General features: G+C 38.5%; 1 protein-coding gene across 1 annotated transcript in view; it reads right to left on the reverse strand.

The window, feature by feature from the left end:
• stard9 (StAR-related lipid transfer (START) domain containing 9) overlaps positions 1 to 25,700 on the reverse strand; it is a 95,427-nt gene that overhangs the window by 39,132 nt on the left and 30,595 nt on the right. Inside the window, exons 4-15 of the mRNA XM_066694790.1 lie at positions 14,259 to 14,375; positions 12,561 to 12,593; positions 12,049 to 12,110; positions 9,052 to 9,164; positions 7,047 to 7,116; positions 6,706 to 6,778; positions 4,204 to 4,271; positions 3,602 to 3,699; positions 2,751 to 2,951; positions 1,602 to 1,699; positions 1,018 to 1,095; positions 602 to 676 (exon numbers count right to left, since the gene is read on the reverse strand). Coding sequence (XP_066550887.1) covers positions 602 to 676; positions 1,018 to 1,095; positions 1,602 to 1,699; positions 2,751 to 2,951; positions 3,602 to 3,699; positions 4,204 to 4,271; positions 6,706 to 6,778; positions 7,047 to 7,116; positions 9,052 to 9,164; positions 12,049 to 12,110; positions 12,561 to 12,593; positions 14,259 to 14,375 — 1,086 coding nt within the window. The remainder of the gene's footprint in view (positions 1 to 601; positions 677 to 1,017; positions 1,096 to 1,601; positions 1,700 to 2,750; positions 2,952 to 3,601; positions 3,700 to 4,203; positions 4,272 to 6,705; positions 6,779 to 7,046; positions 7,117 to 9,051; positions 9,165 to 12,048; positions 12,111 to 12,560; positions 12,594 to 14,258; positions 14,376 to 25,700) is intronic.

Here is a 25,700-nt window from a genome sequence, read left to right on the forward strand (position 1 = left end):
CAAACCCTCACACACTATTTCACACAATAAGATATACCTTTCACCTGCCAGGTTAATTTAACTTCAAAAAAATAATTATAAAAATACATTGGTAAATAACCATTCTACTTTACTTCAACATTTGCAAAAGTCACATGCCAACTGGCTAAAACAGTACTCAACACTAACTAGCCACAAGCAGGGCACCCCTGTCTTTATAAACAGTATTTAATCAATGAAAAACACAGGAGCCTACTTATAACTTCTGTATAGCCTATACAAATATATTTCAGTAATGTCAGTAATATAAGTCAGTAATGCACAGATAGGAACAAATGGAAGGGGCCCAAAGCCTCTTTTGAGCTATTACATCAGTTCAACATAATCAAATCTGTGAGAATGTAATTCAATTCCTTCAATATATTTATTGGACAATGAGAGTTGGTTGAATTTAGCAATTAACCTAGAAATGGGCTGTTAAATTGGGCAAGAAATGGGGCAAGAAATGGGGCAAGAAATGGGGCAAGAAATTGGGCAATGAAAATATCCTTTTAGCAGAATAGTGTGCATGTGCTTGATTAGACAAGAGTGGGGGGTGTTTGCAGGCTGAATTTTGGCATACCTTCAGTTCATTCTGCAAGACGATATCCGAGAGGTTTCCATCTCTGTATTCACTGAATGAGGGGCTGGGGTTACGCTGGTGTGGTAGAAAAACAGAGATAATGTTGTGACCGTAGCGGTCTGCATGTTGTCCTTAATACTACTACTAATAATATTACAGCACCTAAAAGAGATAGATTATAGAACTAAAGGAGATTGCAAGGAGATTATGTAAAAAAATATAGAAGAAGCTAGAATGAATTGTGTCCGTAACATCAGCACAGTTTTACGCAAATGGGACCAGGACCAGGTTAGGGTAATTAGAAATAGCTACTGTAAACATATGGATGTGAGAAATTATCTGAAATGCATTGGACTCCAGGTAGTGAGAGAGTGACAGCCCTGCCACACAACACGTGCCCTCTGGTGGTGAAGTACCATTTCAAAGCTCAGGAGCATGTTCTTCAGCCTGTTGATCTCCTCCCGCAGTTCTCTGATCAACTTCACACTGGCGTCCTGCAGAGAACAGAGGCATCTTACTGCATGTTCATTCACACTGACCAAGACAGACCAGGGCTCCATCCAGGGCTTGAAAAGATACTGTGCTATCACTGCACTGAGAGAATATTGTTGGAACCAGCTCCACACTGTAATTTAAACCACATACATGCATAAACCATATTGAAATGCACATTTACAAGAGTAACTATACATAAACATATAGAAATATACACTAATTTAATATGCAATAGATTTATTTTCTATATGTTGTTGTTCTAACTATATGGTTAACAGGTTGCAGCTGTAGATTCCATTTGACTATGTGCTCAAAATTTACACTCCTGTCTTGACTCAATCAATTGGAATGTTTACAGTTGAATTTGGACATAAATTCATGTTTTTGATGTATGAATCTATACACACCATTCACATAAAACTCATCCACCTACTTATGGACTCATGTAAGCACAATCCAGTGCTGAGCTACCTAAACAGGGTGCATGCCCCACCCACAGCCTCACCTCATTGACTCGGGGCTTGTTGACAATGTTTCTGGCATGGGCAGCATAGCGCAGGGTGCTGAGGGTCTCGCTGTAGCTGCTACTGGAAGGAGAAATGGCTATAAGAGAGAGTAGAAAAAGAGAGCAGTCAGTTTCAGAGACCATTCACTTAGCAATGGTAAAGAGGCTAAGGCCTGTGAGTGTAATCCTGCATAGCAACATTTTCCCCTGCTTTAATAGGCAATGTAATTTCTTTGACCTACTCTTGCATAGTGACCTACTCATAAAGATTGAATGCCACTCAGCTGGGCATTAACAGATTCACTTACAACTTTAACATAAAATAATTGTGGGAACACCTTTGGGATGAAACACATTAAAAATGTATTCTTGTTTGAAGTCTGAACATTTATCTGGTAGGGTCTCAAAGGCCTTGAAAATCAACTCCATTTCAGGGCTTCATTTAAGTAAAACAAACTAAGAATTGTTCTCCCAAGAATTGTATTCAAGTGGGACACTATCAGCTGGGGCAGTTGGTGACGGGTGTTGTTGGCTGTTTCCATGTCACAGTTTTTTTTAATAACAAACTCATAATAGGTCATTCATCATGGTTAAGCACACTCAATGAGCAACTAATGTAATGTAGGTGGATCTTTCAAGTGTATTGCCAGGGCAAACATTGTAGGGCAGGACACCTTGGACTGCAAACATAGGGAGGACCCAACAAGCTTTTGGCATGAAAAAGCAGACTGTGGAAAGATATGTGAAAAAAAATATATATATAAAAAAAAAAAAAAATCAGGATCAAGGCACTATAATTCGAAATACAAGATTGCAGAGGCGCTCTAGACCCGGACCGCCATTTTGGTATGTATAAAGTATAAAATGTCGAATGACAGCTTATGATTGGCTGACAAGCAAATCGCAAACTCCAATTATACCCAAAGTCACCCCATCCAACAGCACCCCCCGGCTCGCAGACACTTTTGAGCTTACAGAAAATCCTGGGGAAGACACTGAAGATTAATTTAAACAGTAACAAAAAGGATTCATTGAAGCTCTTTAGATTACTTATTCTTACAACATGAACTGGTTTTCTCTCCTTAAATATTAAGATGGCACTCAGGAAACTTAATCTTAGATTAATCTAAGAGACGTGCATAGACTCACTGGCTACCATGATGGTCTTGGAGTTTCCACCTAGACTGTCTTTGAGCAGCCAGGTGAGGACAGAATCACGGTAAGGGATGTAGCAATGGCGCCGGCCTCCCCCAGAGTGGGAGCTGGAGTGACTGCCTGCAGTGCTGCCTTCCCCCTCGCTCACCACGCTGTTGATGCTCTGGCAGCTGCTGAACATCTGGGAGTTCTGGGCTGGAAATGAAAGTACAGACCTTTTAGAAGTTTAACGCTGTAAATCTTCACTGTAATGTCACACTTATAAAATATACTCCCCCAAAACTTTACTTAGCTGGACCACGATTTTCTACAGTCACTTCACCTTTCTTAGTGTATAAGAAAAGTCTTCACACTATATATTACTTTCTTATTAAACTATCCTCCCTCATGCTCCAATACTTATGTATTGTTAGCACTTCTAACATTTTAATGTAACTTCTGATATGCCTACCCCACCCTTCAGCATGTACCAGGAACTTAACTGTATTATGTCTTCAATTGTTAGCTCATTTGTACTAGGATGTATGTTTATTGCATATTGTATTTTGCACCAATTTTATTTACTGCACATTGTAATGCAGATCTCCATATTGCAATTAAAGAACATCAATCCACATTTAATAAGCATTTCATCCAGTACAGGGTCTCGGTGAGCCAGAGCCTAACTCGGCAGACACCTAGTGCAAACAGCAAGTTAAATTTACTTTTACTCATGAGTAAATGGCTGCATTTTTGGAAATATCCTATCAGATCAACTGTTGCCCCAAGGCAACTGTCTACCAGGTCATGTGGGAATACTGAAGATAAATGGGACATCTGGGTGGCCCTGAACCCACTGTACCCACCCAGAGCAGAGATGACAATCCCCAGGGTGACCAGGCTCTTGTTGATGTTGGAGCCCTCAGTGATGCGGTCCCGGCAGTAGTTAGGATCAGCTCTCTCACTGCAAAATACTGGCATCAGACCACTCATTGATCCCTCAAATCACTGCCCTTACTAACACCCAGAAAACTTTCCCTACCTATATAGAGCCTAGATTTAAGCAAAAAGTTTATGGCACCCACACTCAAAGAGAATGCAAATCTTCAGTCACTCTATATTGATTCCAAACTTTTAAATGGAGGAAGAAAAAAATAAAGAATATGCATTTGTTTCAGGTTTCACAAGACCATTGTATACACAAATAATGGTCCTTTAAGATTGAAAGCTTCAATTTAGTGATATTTTAGCCTAAATCATTCAAAACAAGCTCATACAAACAGCTCTCCAATACCACTATTTCTCAATGTCCACTAGAGGGCAGTATAGAAAAACAATTAAATTAGTGAAGTAGTAACTTCATAATAACATAAAATGGTGACAAACACAGAATGGACTACCTCCTAGGCCCAATGTACGAGGACTAATCAAGTCGTTATAGGTAACCGCAGTGTCCCGCCAACCTTACCTCCCAGCCAAGTCCACCAGGTTGATTTTGCTGACAATTTCAGAAGGCATGTTGTTCTCAAGTATGGCCTATATAGAATAAATACATAAATAATAATACATGCACAACAAACAAAAATGCTTCCAAAGTGGGATATCAACTATATAAATTGTTGTCAATCATCATTTGTGACTTTCAGTTTTAACATTTTAAATGTACAACCTATTTCCTTATTGTTTCTGTTTAGTACAGTTGCCAATGCTGGTAATATTCCCAAAATACTATATTGCATTATTCTGTACTGATACAGCTGTCTTATTATTATTATTCCTATTAATGTGAAAGTTAGGTAACATTTAGTTTTTTCTAAATACAAAACCTATTACAGAAGTAAAAAATATAAACATATGACATAACTATCCAGCTCCATGCTTTGCCGTTTTGGTGTCAACATTTTCACCCACTGCTTAGAGTAACAAACATTCAATGAGTATATTACAGGCACAATCTTTACCAACACATTCTCACAGCACTATCAGAGAGGGAAAAAATTATTTGATCCCCTGCTGATTTTGTACGTTTGCCCACTGACAAAGAAATGATCAGTCTATAATTTTAATGGTAGGTGTATTTTAACAGTGAGAGACAGAATAACAACAAAAAAATCCAGAAAAACACATTTCAAAAAAGTTAAATTGATTTGCATGTTAATGAGGGAAATAAGTATTTGATCCCCTATCAATCAGCAAGATTTCTGGCTCCCAGGTGTCTTTTATACAGGTAACGAGCTGAGATTAGGAGCACTCTCTTAAAGGGAGTGCTCCTAATCTCAGCTCGTTACCTGTATAAAAGACACCTGTCCACAGAAGCAATCAATCAATCAGATTCCAAACTCTCCACCATGGCCAAGACCAAAGAGCTGTCCAAGGATGTCAGGGACAAGACTCCAATTCGCAAATGGAAGAAACACAAAATAACTGTCAGTCTCCCTCGGTCTGGGGCTCCATGCAAGATCTCACCTCGCGGAGTTTCAATGATCATGAGAACAGTGAGGAATCAGCCCAGAACTACATGGGAGGATCTTGTTAATGATCTCAAAGCAGCTGGGACCATAGTCACCAAGAATACAATTGGTAACACACTACGCCGTGAAAGACTGAAATCCTGCAGCGCCCGCAAGGTCCCCCTGCTCAAGAAAGCACATGTACAGGCCCATCTGAAGTTTGCCAATGAACATCTGAATGATTCAGAGGAGAACTGGGTGAAAAGTGTTGTGGTCAGATGAGACCAAAATCGAGTTCTTTGGCATCAACTCAACTCGCCGTGTTTGGAGGAGGAGGAATGACCCCAAGAACACCATCCCCACCGTCAAACATGGAGGTGGAAACATTATGCTTTGGGGGTGTTTTTCTGCTAAGGGGACAGGACAACTGCACCACATCAAAGTGACGATGGACGGGGCCATGTACTGTCAAATATTGGGTGAGAACCTCCTTCCCTCAGCCAGGGCATGGATCGTGGATGGGTATTCCAGCATGACAATGACCCAAAACACACAGCCAAGGCAACAAAGGAGTGGCTCAAGAAGAAGCACATTAAGGTCCTGGAGTGGCCTAGCCAGTCTCCAGACCTTAATCCCATAGAAAATCTGTGGAGGGAGCTGAAGGTTCGAGTTGCCAAACGTCAGCCTCGAAACCTTAATGAGTTGGAGAGGATCTGCAAAGGTGAGTGGGACAAAATCCCTCCTGAGATGTGTGCAAACCTGGTGGCCAACTACAAGAAACGTCTGACCTCTGTGATTGCCAACAAGGGTTTTGCCACCAAGTACTAAGTGGAAGGGGTCAAATACTTATTTCCCTCATTAACATGCAAATCAATGTATAACTTTTTTGAAATGCGTTTTTCTGCATTTTTTTGTTGTTATTCTGTCTTTCACTGTTAAAATACACCTACCATTAAAATTACATTAAAATGACAAATTTCTTTGTCAGTGTGCAAACGTACAAAATCAGCAGGGGATCAAATACTTTTTTCCCTCACTGTAAGTGGTCAGAAGAGATATTCAGTTTATTTGTAAAAGCTGCAGAAAGCACATATACACTATATATGGGTGTTGCGAGTGCTAAAAACTCTGGTGTGCAAATTAACACCTAAAACAAACCTGTATATGGCTAAAACACAGTTTGTCTTAACACTAAAGACTCAGATTGTTTTTTGGGGAAAATGTTGCTTATTACCCTTTTGCAAGTATACTTTAAATTTAACAGGAGTTTTGCACTTTTAACATGGTTTTTATGTAAGTTTCCTTGTTGGTTTGAAAATGCCTTCACTTTATTTTAATACACTGGATGGGAACACCAAGATAAATGATTGCTATAGTAGACTGGTTTACCCATGGCCCAGTGTAATAAAGTACAGTAAAAGTATGTCAAACCTGCAGGAAGCCACGGTAAAACAATGGGAAAACCAAATTACAAGTGCAAGAAATCCTACAGTAAGTTTACCAAGTGGTGTGGAGCTGACCTGTGTGTACTGGATGGTGAAGATGGCATGGGAGCGACTGCTGGCATCATGGATGTGAGTGGCTGCAGTAATCCTACAACAAAGACACAAATGCCACACAGGGGAACACAAGCAACACAGACAGTCCCCAACCACATTGAGCTGCATTTAAAACTATCCAAATGCTGTGCCTCTTTGTGCATATTCTCAGCATCTTTCCCCTTCAAAGAAATTTGACAAGTGCTTTTACTTAAAATTACTTTTTCATTACATATATATTAAGATGGAATTAAGAAAGTAGTAGAACCAAGCTTTTCTGAAAATGTTATTAAATAGACTCCTCACACTTGTATATAGATTACCTGTTTGCAATCCCCTCTTCCAAGAGCTCCACAGCTTGTTTGTAATCTGAAACAACGTGCTGCGACAGGCCTGAAGAGACAAAAACAGAGATTCAGAAACAATATCAGTATGTGAGACTGACCTGTAATGGAATTAAGCCCATCTCGGTTTCTTCTCATTAAAATCATTAGGGTGAAGGGTGTTTTCATTCATAACATGAAATATTCATATTATATACAATTTTTAGATGAATACGATACACACTCTACACATAAGAACATTTAGTAATTTACCAACAAAACAGGACATTCAAACCCCTGAGAGGTCACAATCTTTCTGTACAGAGTAATTCTGTCCCAGCATGAAAATCAGTTTTGAAAGATGCTAGTGTATTTGAACATTGCACAATGACTAAGTGGTTTACAGGAATTAAATTAATATAGATATACCTTTTCCCATGAACTTGGATTCTAGAAAGTAATGTGCTCTAGGCATAACTGATTAATTAAAACTAAAATTCCATTGCTACAGAACAGTATCTGTCTGAAGTAGAATGTATTGATCCAAGTGAGTAAATACAACCGTGACAGCTCAAGGGAGACTAAAAACAAAAAAGACAAAATAAAAATGAGCTGCTTGTTTGCCAGATGTAAGGTCTATTAGGTTTGACCGAGTTGTCACAATCAAGCGTAGGTTAGATAAGGCAAATGTAATGCATAAGCTATGCTGCTGAGGCAATTGGGAATGTCCTGTACTGTGTTACAATACAGTGGAAATAATATACAGTCTTTGTCACCCTGGCAAACAAACTATATACTGCAGCATCATCAAACTGGAAGGTAGTTACTGCATTGCCACAGCTAATGTCATGGAGCATAGCCAGCTCTCCATAGCATAAAAAAAAGACAGATTCTTATAGTACAAGCACATTAACTGCAAAAACAAAACTACCAGTTTATTAACAATTTACTCTGCTTAAGCTGTTTGCTCCATTGCAAATTGTTCATGTTTCAAAGTTGGAACATCTAGCAAGCTAGTGTAAGTATTAAATATTAAATGGATGTTTCACTTAAACATAGCAGCCCATTAGCTGGAGTTTAAATTGGGTTAGAAACAAAGTGCTGCACATTTGGATGAGGAGTAAAGTAATCAGATAATCTATATGAAAGGGAAGGAGACAATCAAAAGGTTAATCCAATTTGAAGTAATTCAGATCTCGGCACTCCACTGCCCGATTAATTTTATGAGAATCTTGTAAACCGCTCACATTGACTGCTGTGCTGAGATGCATTCAAAGTTTGTATACCATCCAAGTGAAATAGACCTCAGCTTCCTCTGAATATAGGTCAATTGTTCATCATGAGCTGAGGCTGAAGCGATTACACACTAGTGTATCACAAGGAAGTCACCCCTCTCTCGTAAATAGACTACTAATATAAAGCACATTTCATTGTGTCAGATGCCCCCACCCCAGGCCAGCACATTCTCTCTCACTCTCTCTCTCTCTCTCCACTCTGAGCTGCTGCAACTCTGAGCTTCCAAGGAGGTGATGTCACTTCCTCAGCTTGCTTCTTTTCCTGAGATGCAGACAAAACCAAAATGTGGGCCAGACTTTAACCTTGCAACTGCTGATTCACTGTTCCCACCAAACTGCAGCGCTACTTGGGACAAAATGCCCTAACCCCTGCTAACTGAACTTCTACATGGTCCATGGATAGAATTTAATATATATGCACTATTTTTCATTTGATCTGTGCTCTTGTATAATTTAATTTCATTATTCCTGTCGTATAAACTTGCAAATCATTTTCCCCAGAACAACAAAAATACGTTAAGTTTGAATTTCAGTCAAGAAAATATATAAGAATGTGTGTTTATCTGTTTTTCTATATCGCCTTTGACTGATCTGAATTGAGGGCTATAAAAAGGCAGTTTGGAATGCTGCAGTTGGAACGGACTGCTAAACTAAAAGTTACTGGGGTCCTGAGTGGGAGGGTGCTGTGGTGAGTGAATGGCAGGCCTCACCCTGTACATAGGGCCCTTTCTCTGGGTGCTCGCGAACTCGAAGGGTGAAGGGTTTCTTCTGATCAGAGCGCTTCAGGAGGTCTCGCACACGTTCATTGTAGATCTCAAGAAAGCTGAGGAGTGAGAGAGAGAAATCTGAACAAAAGTTGTACACTAAGACCTGGGGCCAGTTGAATAAAACTCCCACTGGCTTACACACACTCCACTCTCTGGCCCACCGGCAATCCCCCAAAACATTGAAACTCCTCCCCAAAAGATTTCAATAACCAGTTCTGTGGTCTGATACATTCTTGAGGTAAGTCCTCCTCCAGTACACTGATGTGTTTTAGCATATTCTTCTATCTTTCTGGACATCTCGCCCCCCTGAAAGTATTACTGATGCAGGGATGGGGGGGGGGACAGATTGTCAACTGGGACAGTGGGCAAGCAATCATGTCCAGGGGCAGTTCTGAACAAGAGCAGGGAGCGGAGCATATGTATTTTTATTTTGTTGTTGTATTTTTCCTATCGTTCAAGGGCCCCATTATAATGAAAGAGGAAACACTGAACCCAGTCATAATAGTAATTCCCAGAATGTATTGGGTGATTGACTAATTAAGACCAGTCTGAGGAAAGTGTTTTATGCATCCATTTTAACTGAGTGTGTATCGTTAGTATGACAAAGACTTAGGCTGCATCCAAAACCACATATTAGCGTACTTAACAGCATGTCAAAACAGTATGCCACTATTAGTAGTATGTCCAAATACACAGTATGAATACAACATTATGTGGAAAGTACTCATACTTTACATACTGCTTCCGTTTCGAAAAGAAGCACGGGAGCACTGGAAACTTTTCAATGTCTGAGAAATTGGCATTTTCAACTGTAAGTAGCAAAAACTATACAGATAGGCTAGCCATGTAAATAATTATTTACATGAGTTTAAAGGAATAGTCGTCAGAATTTTTTTATTTACCACGTTGTCTTTTGTTTACAGCAAATCATCATTAAACTGATGTTTTCCTCTCTCAAAACTGAGACAGGAAATTACAGACCAATCAGTTTCACCTAAAATGTTGGAAAAAATTATTAGACAGAAAATAGAGAAGCATCTTAAATGGAAACCAAATTCTTGGAGATAGTCAACATGGGTTTAGACGAGGCAGATCATGTCTTACTAATTTATTCAAAATGTTTCGAATAGCAGTTGTAGATCACGTGAAAGCATATGATATGATATATTTAGACTTTCAAAAAGCTTTTTTGATAAGGTTCCACACCAAAGACTGATCCTCAAATTGGAAGCTGTAGGCATTCAGGGTAATGTAAGTAGATGGATTATGAACTGGTTGATGTATAGGAAACAGAGGGTGTCGATTAGAGGAGTCGCTTCTAACTGGAGTGAGGTTGTTAGTGGAGTTCTACAGGGATCAGTACTAGGGCCTTTGCTGAGATAGTTAGCAAACTTGTCAAATTTGCAGATAATACTAAAATAGGTGGCTCAGCAGATACAATCTCGGCAGCTCAGGATATTCAAAGGGACTTAGATAATATTCAGATGTGGGCCAAAACCTGGCAGATGAAATTCAGTGTGGACAAGTGCAAGGTATTACATGCAGGTAACAAAAATGTCCACTATAATTACAATATGGGAGGAAAAGAACTAGAAGAAGTACCACAGGAGAAAGAACTAGGAGTCTATGTGGACTCCATCCAAATGATGTGGGGAAGCAATAAAAAAAGGCAAACAGAATGTTAGGGTATATTGTCAAAAGTGTAGAATTTAAAACAAGGGCAGTAATGTTCAGACTGTACAATGCACTAGTTAGAGCTCATCTGGAATACTGTGTACAGTTCTGGGCTCCACACTTCAAGAAAGATATCGCTGCTCTAGAGGCAGTTCAGAGGAGAGCAACCAGACTTATTCCAGGTCTGAAGGGAATGTCTTACTGAGAGACTGAGGGAACTGAACCTTTTCACCCTGGAACAGAGAAGACTAAGCAGGGACTTGATTCAAGTCTTCAAAATCATGAAAGGCATCGACCACATCAAACCAGAGGAGCTTTTCCAGATCAGCAGGGACACACGGACCCAGGGACACAAATAGAAATTTGGTTTCAAGTCATTCAAGACGGAAAACAGGAGACACTTCTTCACACAGAGAGTCGTCACAATCTGCAACAAACTACCCAGCGATGTGGCTGAAGCTGAAAATTTGGGAACATTCAAAAATAGACTGGATAGGATCCTTGGATCACGTAGTTACTAATGGACTCCAAAATCGCACAGTGGGTCAAATGGCCTCCTCTCATTTGTAAACTTTCTTATGTTCTTAAACAGCGAAGGTAAAGTTCAATATGGCACAATTTGACTACATAATTTGTGCGACCAAATTCCTGCATTTTATTAATCTACAAGCTTAAAGCACATACTTCAGCAGTACATATTCCATCGTAACTTTAGTGTGTAGTATGTGGTTTTGGATGCAGCCTTAGTCTTTGTTTATGTGAACGGTCCGTGGTGGACAGTGATACACTAGGTAACTGGTTCCCAGCACTGTGGTCTTGACATTTAGGAGGGCAGAGTAACTAAATGGCTTCACAATCTCAGGATGATTGTTGTTGATTTATTTTGCTCAAAATGTGTTTAAATGCCCTACACTGAAAGTATAATTTGCATTAACAAACATTGATGAAAGAAAGTTGCCCTAAGCTATGCAGAATAATGTTTAAATGTGGTAATGCTGTGTAAGGCATGGGAAGCTCTACACTAGTATATGGATGCAAGTCTCAGGGAAATCATGAGAGAGATAGGAAGTCAACATCAAAAACATACGTCCATCAAGCCATACGTCCATCAAGCCATACGTCCAAAACAATTGAAAACTAATAGAAACTGAGAATATTGATCTAGTAATTTCGATACTAGACAGGCATGAGGAGGAATACAATAACATGTCATGGTGTTCCTATGCTTTGCTGGCTGTGCAGTATACCCATAGAATCAAGACTCACCTGACCTCTACCCTGCAGGAGTTCGGTCCCTCAGGATACACGTCATCTCTTGTAAAGAGGCCCTGGAGAAATAAACATCAAGCTTCCAGATAAATGAAGAGCTATAAACTGATGATTTTAAAGAAGTGTGGCAAGCTGAGGATTAATTATTGCCAAAAGAATTGCTGCATAATTCTAAGAGCACAGAAGAATTTGTAGAACATTTCAGCATAACATAACAAAAGTGATCTCAAGCACAGACACAACCATTCTAATTAGATCACCCTTCTGGAAAATATACATTCTAACTTTCTCATAATTTTTAATGAAAATTAAGGAAATTAGAACACAGACAGTATAACCTAAACTACTGTGCTAGCAGTCATGATGATACATTTACATAAACCATTTAAACCTAGAGCTGACTGCATAGTGAATCCAGTGAAGATCATTCCTTCTTTTAATTAGATTGCACCAATGTTGGAAAGCGTATGCATTATAGATTTTTGTACTAAGTCACAAATCTGACATACCTCACAGATCCTGGGAGTCAGTCCTACTGATGCCTGAAAAGTAATAGAAAATTAAGAGTCACATAACTTCAGCCCTTTACATCACATCAAAGGATATTTAAAATGTCTTTGTATTTTAGATGTATGTTTTATTTTTGCAGTGTCCAAAGAGGAGTTACATGCAGGTATTATGTTGAGATGTAGAGATATTCTGCAGGGTTTTGTTTCTGCACTTGTCTCAGACCACTGTCATAGCAAAACATTAGAATCTGTACCTTAATAGAAATGTGATCAGTGATATGTGGTTTCCTGCACAATACACTTAGTAATATAGGTCTGGAACAAAGCATTGTTTGATCTTCTTGTAGTCTGACTTGTGGCTTAATCAGGTAAGCAGTAGCGGCTCACGGCTATAAATACAGGTGGGGCGGTGAATCGCTAACCGCGCCCACCTTTGAAATCGTTATTTGATGAATGATGTGAAACCTGTGACTGAATTGTAGGCTATAACAGAATAGACATTAAATAGCTTAGTTGAGACCATTGCAGTTAGTAGTAACAAAACCCTGCAGGTGCCTACATACTTTAAAGATTGATTTTCTTTCTCCTATTCCACAAGTGTCCCTAACTAAAAAGGCACGGGATAAAATAAAGTCTAAAAATAGCCTATTTCAATTTATATGTATTTTCACAACAATGAGAAGGATGTCAGTTTTTAAAATGACAAGAAATAGGACTTCAAGAGGGTTGTGTCCCCTTTTCCACTTATTCTTGTGTTTATTGTTTCTTAGTCCTTTCTGAAGTTTCAAATCTCTCACCCCTGTGTTAGTCCATTATCTTCTGCTAATGATGACCAGAACATTATGCAGGGAAAACAGAATATTGTATTCCATGTAGAGCAGCCACGCCCAGTTACCATATCTTACCATGCACATGAAAATGTCCTGTTGTACATTTTCCTCTTGTCTTTTGTTTGTTGAGTAATATATGAATGTCCAGTTTGTCAGGGCCAAGCTGTTTAAGTTACCAAGTTGTCTTGTAATGTGCCTAAATGTGCGGACTGAGCGTCAGAGCCTCTATTAACGCTTCCTGCAGTGCCCATAATTGACCACAAGGCACCATAATAAACCTGCCTGCTGGAGTGGGGCGCTGAGCTCCCCTGCCCCAAGTATTGCACAATAGTTGAATGGAGACCAAATCGCTGAAGTAGTGATTTTAACTCTGAAATATCAACACTTGTTTTCTTATTTGATTAATGAACTGTATAGAAACAGAGTAATATTAACTACAAAGTAATTTATGATATATTTATGTGGATAATGAGTTTGAGAAAAAAAAATGATCCACCCAAAAACATAGTTCTAAGTGGGGTTCTGGCCCCACCTTCTCATATGAACGAGCCACACCTGCAAGCAAGTTTTACCTTACTCCTATCATTTGGAGTGCTAAAAATAAAGAAATCTAGCATTTAGTCTGTTTGTTGTTTTTTCATAACTGCTTTATTTAATAATGTATGTCATTTCATCAATAGTATATATATATATATATATATATATATTAAATGACATGTAAAGGATAAACAATTGTATACAGTATGGTGCCTTGCTTTAACACAGATCTACTTTCACGTCCTGTTTAAAACTAAAATCAAGATCTGCCTCACTCAATGTTGCTCTTCAGAACTGACACCGAGGCCTATGCTCCAATACCCAGGCTTACCGGTGTGCCCATCATGGTGTAGGTCTTGCCAGATCCAGTCTGTCCGTATGCAAATAGGCACACATTGTAGCCCTTAGCTGCCCCAGCCAGCACAGATGTGCCAAGGTCTTGAAACACCTTTTAGAGAGAAACAACAATTAAAGGTCATTCAAGTGGAGGACCTGGCCTGAACCTACACATTTGCTTAGTATTTAACACAGCACAGATGTGAAAACAGCTAAGAATGTACAAAACAGGTATCTCATGGATCAGATTTTTGTAAGGCAACACTACCTCCTAACTCGTAATACTGAGGACATTCTTAAGCATTTATTTACCAGTCAAGCAGCTGGGACCATATTTTTTTTTTTTTTTTTTTTAAAGGATTCTCAACATATTTCCAAAATTCACAAATCAAGGTGCTTGCACAGATCACTGCTCTATTGTTAATCTTCTGCAAGCCTGTAAATATCAGTAAATACTGCATTTTTATTTAGTAACCTGATTTCATAAAATGAATCATGGCCACAGAACTGCACACAAGGAAACTCTGCTTGTACTTTAACACACAGCTCCACAGCCTCCCAGCTGACTGAAGGTAACTCAGCTGATGTACCTTGGTGCTGTGCCCAAAAACTTTTATTTGGAAAACCATGTCCAATTGTGGTCAACACACACACAATTGCATAAGTATTCACCACCCAAGGACTTTTTCACATTTTGTTATGTTAAAATCTGGAATGCAAATGTATTGAATTGGGATTGTGTACATTATACATTCAATTATTTTTAAAAAGCTATAAGAAAGGAAACGGTATCCTGAAAAAAGCCTGTAATCAAAAGATAGGTCATCAGGATCTTGCGTCTGAGAATTTAATCTTTCTGGGAGGGGGAAGGTTTTTCACTACAGGGTCTGTAGGTTCAGAAATGGTCTGTACCAATAGGATGATCTTAATGGACTCATGAGATATAGCACACTGATGTCTGCATTCCACTGGTCTGAACAGGGACAGTGCTGCTGGGCTTCATCAGAACATACAGTGCCTTGCAAAAGTATTCAAACCCCTGAACAATTCTCTCATATTACTGAATTGCAAATGGTACATTTAAATTTTGTTCGGTTTAATATTTTATTTTAAAACACTGAACCTCAAAATGTATTACTGTATGGTGACATTGGTTTTATGTTGGGGAAAAATAAACTGAAATACTTTGCTTGCATGAGTCCACTCATTAATATTTGGTAGAGCTACCTTTCACTGCAATAACTTTCTTTTAAGTCTTTTGGGGTAGATATGCATCAGTTTTGCACATAGTGTAGGAGTGATTTTGCATTCTTTGCAGATTTGCTCCAGGTTGTTCAGGTTGGTTAGATGATGCTTGTGGACCACAATTTTCAAATAGTGCCACAGATTCTTAATGGGATTGAAATCAGGAATTTGACTGGACCACTGGACCATCTTTTTGTTCTTGAGCCCCTATAATGTTGCTTTAGCCTTGTGTGTGGGATCATTGTCCTGCTGAAAGGTGAATTTCCTCCCAAGCTTCAGCTTTTTTAGCAGACTGAAGCAGGTTCTCCTGCAGTACTTCCTTGTATTCTGATCCATCCATTCTTCCTTCAATTTTGTACAATATGCCTAGTCCCTGTTGATGAGAAACATCCCCACAGTATGATGTTGCCACCACCATACTTCACTGTAGGGATGGTGTGTCTTGAGGCATGTGCAGTGTTAGGATTCCACTACACATAGCGCTTTGAGTTTTCGTTATCTTGGTATCATCTGACCACAAAAACTTTTCCCACATCTCAGCTGGGTCACTCTGGGTTTGCTTTCTGGCAAACTCAGATGGTACTTTTTGAGCAACAGCGTATTTCTTGCCACCACCCTATACAGGCCAGAGAAATGCAGCTTTTGATATGATTGACTGGTGCACCATTAATCCACTCCCTGCCACTGAACTCTGTAGCTCCTTCAAAGTGATTGTTGACCTCTCTGTGGCTTCTCTCACAAGTCTCCTTCTTGTTTAAGTGCATCGTTTTGAGGGACAGCCTTTCCTGGCAGTGCCTGGGTGGTGTGATGCAGCTTCTACTTCCTGATTATTGATCCAACTGTGCTCAATGGAATATCCAAACACTTAGATATTTTTTGAACCCTTTTCCTAATACATGCATTTGTATTACTCTCTTTAACTTCTTTAGAAAGGCCAATGGTAAGGTAATTGTTTCCTTGTTAGGGCAATTTCTTTCATCTGCGTAAACTGGGAGCTTCCACAGCACAGCAGCTGAATAATTATGCAAGCAACATATTTCAGTTTTCTTACAAATATTTCCCAACATAAAGCCAATGTTACAAAACAATAATTGGTTTTGAGTTTTTTTTTTTTTTTTTTTTTTAATAACATATTAAACTGAACAAAATTTCAATTTACCATTTGCAATTCAGTTATTCAGAGAGAATTGGTCAGGGGTTTGAATACTTTTGCAAGGCAGCTCCTGTAGACAGGCCATCATGTTCACAAGATATGAATAATGTGCTCTTATGATCTGGGCTCAAGGAAACTTCCATTAGAATTTTATCTTGTGTGGGCAGACAGACAACTTGTCTCTTCAATCAATCAGCTGCTTTAGTTTTTGGAAGGGTGGTAATTCTGAGCAAAGGAAATAATTAGTTCTAGTTAGCACTTCAATGCAGTACACTGTGAGGTGCTGTATACAACTCCTGCATTATGTTGAATATTCCATCCCCCCCCACAAAAAAAAAAAAGATGCAATACAATTAACTAGTCCATATTACTACTGATAATAAGATCATGCCAATTTTGACAAGGTATATATAACTGCATCTTCTCCTGTGTAATCTACTGAATCAATGGTGATTTTTAAAGTCAACATTTACAGAGGGAGGTGGGTGGGGCTTGGATGTTTACACAGGATGGAAAATGCCAACAGTCAAGTAGGGCAGGTGACGGTAACGGCCAGTTAATGTGTGCTCACTGCAACGTTTCTAGGGAGTATGGTGGGTATACACACACGGCAGCACTGTAGAAACTCAAATAAGACTGAACAATAGCCATTTGCACAGTGCCACTGGACTGCATTTATTCAGCACTGCCTAGACCTGTGGTTCCCATCACTGCTCCTGGAGGACCCTCTACCCTGCTGTTTTTTGTTGCAACCGAGCTCTCATTTACTTAATTGGACCCTTAACTGGACTAATCATTTCCTAAATCAGAGCCTTTTCATTATTTTAAACAGTAGGGGTTTTAAGTGTAGAATTGTATAAAGCACTTATTAAAAGAACCAACTATTTTATTACACTATTTAAGAAGTCAAATCTAAGCAGATTGTTACTTCAATTAAGGTTCAATTAAGTAAATTGAGAGCTCGGCTGTAACACAAATCAGCAGGTTAGGGGGTCCTCCTGGACCAGGGTTGGGAACCACTGGCCTAGACCATCAATTAGTCACACCTAAGGAAAACTAAACAAATATATCACTAAAGGCTCTTTTCTTTTTCTGGGTGGAACAATTGTGTAAAATAAATACGTAAGAAATGACTGATCACTCTCAAATAAGGTTTATATTATACAAGTCGGCAACTCTAGATCTAGCAAAAGAGCCCCAGGCCATCACGCATCCTCCTCCATGTTTGACAGTTGGTGTCACACACTGAGGAACCATCCTATCACCTACTCGATGGTGTACAAAAACCCTGCGTGATGAACCGAAGATTTCAAATTTCATCAGTCCATAATACCTTCTTCCAGTCTTCAGCAGTCCACTGGCGGTGCTTCTTGGCTCAAGCAAGCCTCTTTTTGTTATTTTGCCATCTTAGCAATGGCTTTCTTACTGCCACTCGACCTGTCAAACCTGCAGCTCAAAGTCTTCTCTTCACAGTTGAAATTGAGACTTGCTTACTTCGACCAGTGTTAAGCTTGAAGCTGTTGTCCTGTGAGCCGCCTATCACACAAGCTGTTGACTCTCAGAAACTTGTCTTCTGATTCTGTTGTGGCTTGGGGTCTGCCAGACCTCTTCCTATTAGGGTTTCCTCTAGCTTCCAAGTGCCTTTTCATGGTGTAAGAAACTGTACTTACATTTGTGTACTTCATTTAAATTAAAACTGGAAAAATGGGGGTGTTCTAAAACTTTGGACCTGTAGTGTATGTGCTGTTAGTACAGGATCACTGAAGCCTGTAAGATACACTTTTACTGAGTTAGATGTTATTACACTGTTAAAAACTACCTTCATTACCCCTATATTAAATAAGCTTTGAAATGCAGTCGTGATTTAATTACTTTGTTTATGTGTGTATATATAAAGAAATAATACATATAGAACTATGTTCGTAAATTAATGATGCATTTAAAAAAAGACTTTTCTAAGCATGTTTAAAAAAACTGGTTTTAATGATATTTAGAGAAAAAAATAAAACACTTTACCTAATTCCTATCTAATACAATTGATGTAGATAATGATAATAGTGCTTTAATACTTTAATAGTGTTGTCAGCATGGAGCTTTGCAGATGAAAATATGGCATATAAAGATCAAGAGGAACCTCCATCTGATTCCCTATCAGGGATAAGAAAGAGCAGCTTTAGCAGTCAATGGACCTGTGGAAAGCTCATTTTACCATCATACCAGCTGCTGCAGCCACACACCCTGATGATTATAGAACAGCAGCATCATACATTTAATCAGTGATATCTTAATTTTTTTTCTCATTAAAAGTTTTTCTTGCAAAAAGCATGGTTGCTGCGAGTCAATTAAACCCTTCAGTCTTTTTAGCTGGATTTCCTTTAATGACTTGTGGAGACACTAGGTTATTCTTCCCTGTCAATGCACATAAAGGCAGAGCTCTCTCATAGTGCTGTTGGGCTTAATGATTCAATGGTGAATTACACAAATTGCCTTTTTTTTTTTGTTTAGGTTTTTTTCTGTAATTCACTCCCAAAACTCAATGGATGGATGAGTGCCACTGCAGAAGCCTCAAAGGGCATTGAAATGGTATGTATGGGTGTTTTCAGCACAACAGGAATTGCATTGTGCTGCGCTATCATGAATTGCCTATATTATCCTGCCTCCCTGAAGAAGAAAAAAAAAAAAAAGACTCTGAATGGCATGGCTGCCCCACTCCCCCACAGCGCCAAGCCCGGGCACCATCATGTGCACTTGGAGACTGATACACAAGGCAGGCATCAAGTTCCCTGGGGGGCACTGACACATGGTGCTTCATCAACTTGACAGAGACTTTGTGTTGACACAATGCAGGCCTGGGATAAGCCAAGGTTAAGGGTAAAAATTAAAAATTAAAATAAACACAAATGTCATTAAATATGTCTAAATCCTCTCCTGTGAAGTGAAGTCAGGGTGAACTGTAATATTTGAATGATTTATTGATTGATTGCCTTACAATCACTTGTAAGTTTGGAATCCAAATGTGATATGACAAATTATATATGATATGATATTTTACAGTTGTTGCTGTTGTTTTTTGTTTTTTTTAATACCTGGAACTATTTTATTTATAGTATGTTTGGTAAAGCAGAAGCTGGACTTTACTCACAATATCCCTCACAGGTTATTGTGTATATGCAAAAGTGCCTTTCAGATTAACAACTCTACAGAACTATTTTCTGCACTAACCAGCTGTACTTTGTGATGGTTAATAATTCAGAGCAATAACAAAACTGTAACACAAAGCAGTCGTGTCAATTTTAGAAGATGGCTTGGGTTTACAAAAATACATTTAAAAAAATCATAAAAGTAAAGATACTTGCTCTCTTGAACTTTAGCATTATACTATATAAAGGCGCAAAGCAAAACACAGAGCAGGGAATACAAAAACCAGCCCTTCTCCTGGGTCTTCTTCCAGACTAATAAGAGAACAACAGGAAACATGCTCCCAGGCTAATTGTATGGAGTGGGAAAGGGGGTCCAAGCTAGAAGAGGATTTACATTTTTCAATGCAGAGGAAATCCCTGAAAACAATGAGCGGTAGCTTGTTTGTATATTTGTGGGGGGACAAAAACTTAAAGTATGGATTTAATTTGGTAAGGAAGCTACAGTTGAAGCCATTCTTAGACACATGATGATGGGAAAGGGAAATCCAAAAACTGTTCACTGGGTCAAAACTGCAGCAAGGCTATGGACCAAGCTGGGGCTGTGCTTATTTCAGAAAGATTTCTGTATGATGGCTCATAGATCGCATTGCTTCTCTTTTTCAATATTTAGACTTTCACTGCACAGGGTCATCAAATTTAGTTTTATAAATGCAATGATTCTTTTAAAGTTACAATTGGAATTAACGATAAAATGTATTTGAAACAATCACAAATTTGATCACCTTATTCATCAACAATTGTTTTTCAATAAATGCTGTCAGTGTTGCTTTTCATTCATTCTCAGTCATAGTTTGTTATTGGTGACTATTCCTTAAAGACTTATGGTAACATCCAGCTCCCATAGAACACAAATTAGTACACTTGTTTTAAAATAAGATCTAAGCAAATAGGCTACAATTTGAATTTGAATGAAGCCAGGAGTTCTTTAACTTTTACTTTAAACTTTTGCCACATGTTCCAGTGGGTTAAAACCATCTAGGCCTATCTATTCTTCTTGCTTTGAAGAAAGTATTTTATAATTTTAGATGTGAAATACCCATCTAAAGGAGGAAAGAGATTTTGGGACCAGGAATTATAGATTACAAAACAGAAACGCTGTCAGGAAGCTTTGAAGATCTCAGTTGCTCACTCATGTCTCTGCTTCACAGTTTTTCTTTCTTTCTTTCCCTGGCTCAAACAGCAAACTAACCACAGCTTGCAGAGGAACTCCTCTTTCTCACTGACTGGCCTTTCCCAGATGGTCTGCAGTACAAATGGTCTGCACTGCAGCCTTGGATCCCTGTAATGAAAGCATTGAACTCTGTGCAGAATGTGGTCTATGGGGAAACTGGTTTCTTTCTTTGGGAGGTTAAATAAATAAAATACTAGAAACTTAAACTGTCTCATACAGAATCAGGACTGAACCAAGGGATAATCCTCACCTATAACATATGTTAAATAATAGATTTAGAAAAGATATAGTATGCGGACAGATACTAGTTTAGGGCACATACTTAACTCCTAAAACTGGATGGAAGAACTGTTTTGGAGGTTACAAGAAACACTGCACTAAAAAAAAGGAAGACTACTGAACACAACATCCAAATGACTGAACATCATAAATAAATAGATACAAAAAAAGCTAAAAAAGCTAACTGCATATTGATAACAGGGTTTTAGTAATTTCAGCTCACAGGGAGGAACTGACTTAACACTAGTGCAGGGAGCAACTATCTGCGTTTTTTTTTTTTAGTTTGTTTGTTTGTTTGTTTGTTTTGTCAGCCCGCCAACCCAACTGTGTAAACTGGAAACCAGTCAGTATGTTTGGCAGTGACGGCACCGCCCCCAAGTCATCGATCAGCGCTCACGTTATATTCCGAATATTCATGTTTTAGGTCTGAACTCTTACACATAAGTACTCAAACTAATGTTCAATGTCTGATGGTCGTGCTTCACTGTCCACAAAACGGACATCACTCATTAAAATCAATCTCAATTCAACTCTCAATCAGAAGTTCATGCAGTACAATAAGTGAAAACTAATTTGTGAATGTTTATGAACTAATGTATTAATTATTCAAGTATAGTAAGTTTAATTATACAACTTAATCTTACATTGCTAGTATTCCTGTTGTTTATTTGTGATTTCCCCTACGCCTCTTCCATTTTACGATCTATGACTTCAGAGCATCGTCTGCACTTGTTAGCTATTAGAACTAGGATGTATGACTTGTATTCTGTATTAATTGAAGGCTATATTTTACCTATGCAGTTCTGTAAATTTGAAACTGTAATTGTATTATGACTGAATTGTAATTTTTTTGTTCTCTACTACTGCCGGATAAGGTAATTTGCCAATAAATAAATAAATAATAAAGAACTTGTGTGAAACACACATCGTATACAACCACCACTTATTATTATTATTAATTAATTTACTTATTGGCAAATGCCCTTATCCTGGGTGACTTACAGGATACAAGAGCAAAACAAAAGTGCAGTAGTAGAGAACAACAAAATCCACAATCTTTGGGATCTGCAAACCAGGTAGGAAGAGAGTGATGCAATTGTTTTTAGTGCCATGAAAGGTTCAATAAAAGTAGATTGTGACTTAAATAAATATCTTATAAAAGATCCCAGGTGTAGAAGAGGCACGTTCACAAATGTCCCGATACAAAGACAGAAGACAGAAATAATATGGAATAATCAAATTACCTCCAACACAGTTTCTCTTACATATCATGGCAACATAGTTGTTCAGAAGTAATTTTAATGAGGGAGTGTTAAAACTGTAAATTCAATTAATGCACTGAATGAATATACTGAAGAATATACTGAATATACTGCACCAAGGATCACCAAACTGCAAATCCAGCTCAATACAATGCCTGAAGAGGGGGTAATCAAAAAATGATTTTAAAACTGATTCCAGGTTTAACTGCAGCCCTAAATAAAGGTTAAATGACACTTTCATACAGGGTGCATATTGCCAGAAAACTATAACCTATATTCTCATCCTACCTGTAGATTTAAAATTACATTTATGCAAGATGTTTCAAAATTAAATTTGTATTGTATAGCCTAGTTTGTATATTCTGTCTCTAAGGAATGCATCTCTCATGCATGCTGCTGTACTATGTCATGACAGTACACGGCACCCTCGCCAGTGTGGTGATTTTGACACTGTGGGCAAGGAGATCAAAGCTTGACAACATGTGGGAGAGTAGTCCACACAGGCAGGCTTCCTTAGCATGTGCAGCACATCACTGACACACAAACCCAGAAATCGGCACATAATAGAGTCTATTCCGCAGAAGCACTGCATCGAGAGAGAGAGAGAGAGAGAGAGCTTATTTCATCGGGTAATGAAGACCAGCTTTGTGCTGGTCCGCAAATGACGTTCTCCAAGTAAAATTTCATTGCAAAGGAAAAACAGAAACCGGGAAAAAAATTATGTAATCCATTTAAATGAAGCAGCTGTGCTTTTGGCAGAAGGCTGGATTCTTATGCCCTTGCACCCCTCTTCCCCCTCCCCCTGAAAGTTAAGCACTCTTAAGACGTGCACAGAGCCTCTCGGCTACAATACAGCTGGATTCAATTATTGTACAAAACAGCCTTTCAACCGTCTCATCACTGCTGGCCTCTTCCCCTTCACTAAACCTCACAAAGCCAGCCTGCACTGGAATGCATGTGTACCTGCAAGTATTCCTGAGGCATAACTGCAAACTGTCCCAGACATCCACTAATCCATTTATGAGAACAGGCCTGTTATTCAAAACTGAAAAATGTTGATAATTTAACTCATGGCACCTTGCTCACACCACAGGGCTATCACCGTCAACAGCACATTTGAGGCAATATATATCTAACGTCTCTCGTCTTGCTGTGTGACAGGGTGTTTTTGTTTTCTTCATTTTTTTACTGCCATCTGCCTGGCCAACTACAAGAAAGTGTTTCCTATTATGTTAAAGTCTCTCATCACCCGAATCAAAGAGTGCTGGCGTGCTCTCCATTTTTAGAATGTCATCTTGGTAAGGAAAGATAAGCCATTGCTGAAGATTTTGACTCTTGAGGTTCAATAGCTACTTTATATTTTTTATTGGTTGGTACGGACATCCAAAATAAATCAGACAAACAGTCTTTTCAGTTTGTTTCCTAAGGCATCAATCAGTGTCTAATAACTTCTGCTAATCCAGGTTGTGTAACCTACAAATCTGCTCTGGATAGGATCCTTGGATCACTAATAGTTATGAATGCACACCAAACGAGCACGATGGGTTCGAATGGCATCCTCTCGTTTGTAAACTTTCTTATGTTCTCCTAAAGTCAATGAAGTATTTAAACACCTGTATTCTGTAAAGCACCAATTATTTTGGAATTTATCCTAAATAAACAGCTAACTATAAACCTAATTTGACTATGATTTTTAATATGATGATTCAGTTCGGAAAAAAAAAAAAAAAATCACCATTACTTTAATTTCATGGTAGTTCAATTACTTTGTCCGATTATCACTTATCATGATTATTTTACTTTTTTCTTAGCATTGGTCACAGATTTAGAAGCTCTTTTTCTTTTGAAGCACTCTAACTTGTTTGCAGTCGGAGCAGATGTGGTCTACCAAGATGGCGGCGGCCCAAAAGTAGGTCATGTAATGGGTGCGCTCTATACTACTGATGAAGCAGAAGAATATATTTAATGCCCCGTATTTAACTTTACAGTGCATCCGGAAAGTATTCACAGCGCTTCACTTTTTCCACATTTTGTTATGTTACAGCCTTATTCCAAAATGGATTAAATTCATTATTTTCCTCAAAATTCTACAAACAATACCCATAATGACAATGTGAAAGAAGTTTGTTTGAAATCTTTGCAAATTTATAAAAATAAAAAACAAAAAAAGCACATGTACATAAGTATTCACAGCCTTTGCCATGACACTCAAAATTGAACTGAGGTCATCTGTCAGCAGTATACACAGAAAAGCTGTGAAATACCTAGAGCCGGATGTTGGTTTGACAGTCTAGAAAGTAAAACCTGAAGTGGAACGTCTATGCATGGGAGTCACATTTGGGTCTTGGGTCAGCTTATAATAAGGACTGTAATTATGAACATTTATTGCTCGATAACAAACAGATCCAAAGTCACAGATTCTTTGAAAATGCAGATGCAGGATTCCTTAATGAAAAGTCTCATTGAGCGATGTGGTCGGGAACTGGCGGAATACAAGGGCTGATGCAACTTTTGCTGTATGAGTCATTGTTTTTCAAATGTAACATTTTCAGCAAATTCCTCAAAATGAAAGAAAATAGGTCCTCTGTTGAGTTATTCTTTCCAAGAAAACTTATGCATTGGAGATTCAATATGCCCTTCACTCAAAAATGTCATATTTATTATTTTATTTAAATAGCAGATTTCACTTGCTACAACTACATCAGTATAATTATGCTTGTCCTAGGACTGTCATTCTGAATGAGTGATCCATCGCAATTTAATGGGGTGTATTATTATTATTATTATTATTATTATTATTATTATTATTATTAATGCATGTATTTAAATATCTATGTATATATTTTTTAATTGATTGATTATGGCAGCCACACAGGGAAACTGACTACCACATTCACAAAATACAGTAAGAGTCAGTGTGGTACATTACACTAAGATTGAGTACAAGTTAGGGGCTAGTTCACATAAAAGCAGACCTGTGGTTACAGTTATCAGGGCTATGGACAGTGGGGTCAAAGCAGGCAAATAGCCAATAGCAGGGAATAGAGTGGTGTCTATACAATTTCAAAAGCTGCAGTGTCTTAGCAGCCTAATGTAATTTAGGTTATAGGTATTGATGAAGTCAGAA

This window comes from Amia ocellicauda, chromosome 21 (genome assembly GCF_036373705.1).
Source record: "Amia ocellicauda isolate fAmiCal2 chromosome 21, fAmiCal2.hap1, whole genome shotgun sequence".
In the NCBI taxonomy this organism is placed as follows: Eukaryota; Metazoa; Chordata; class Actinopteri; order Amiiformes; family Amiidae; genus Amia; species Amia ocellicauda.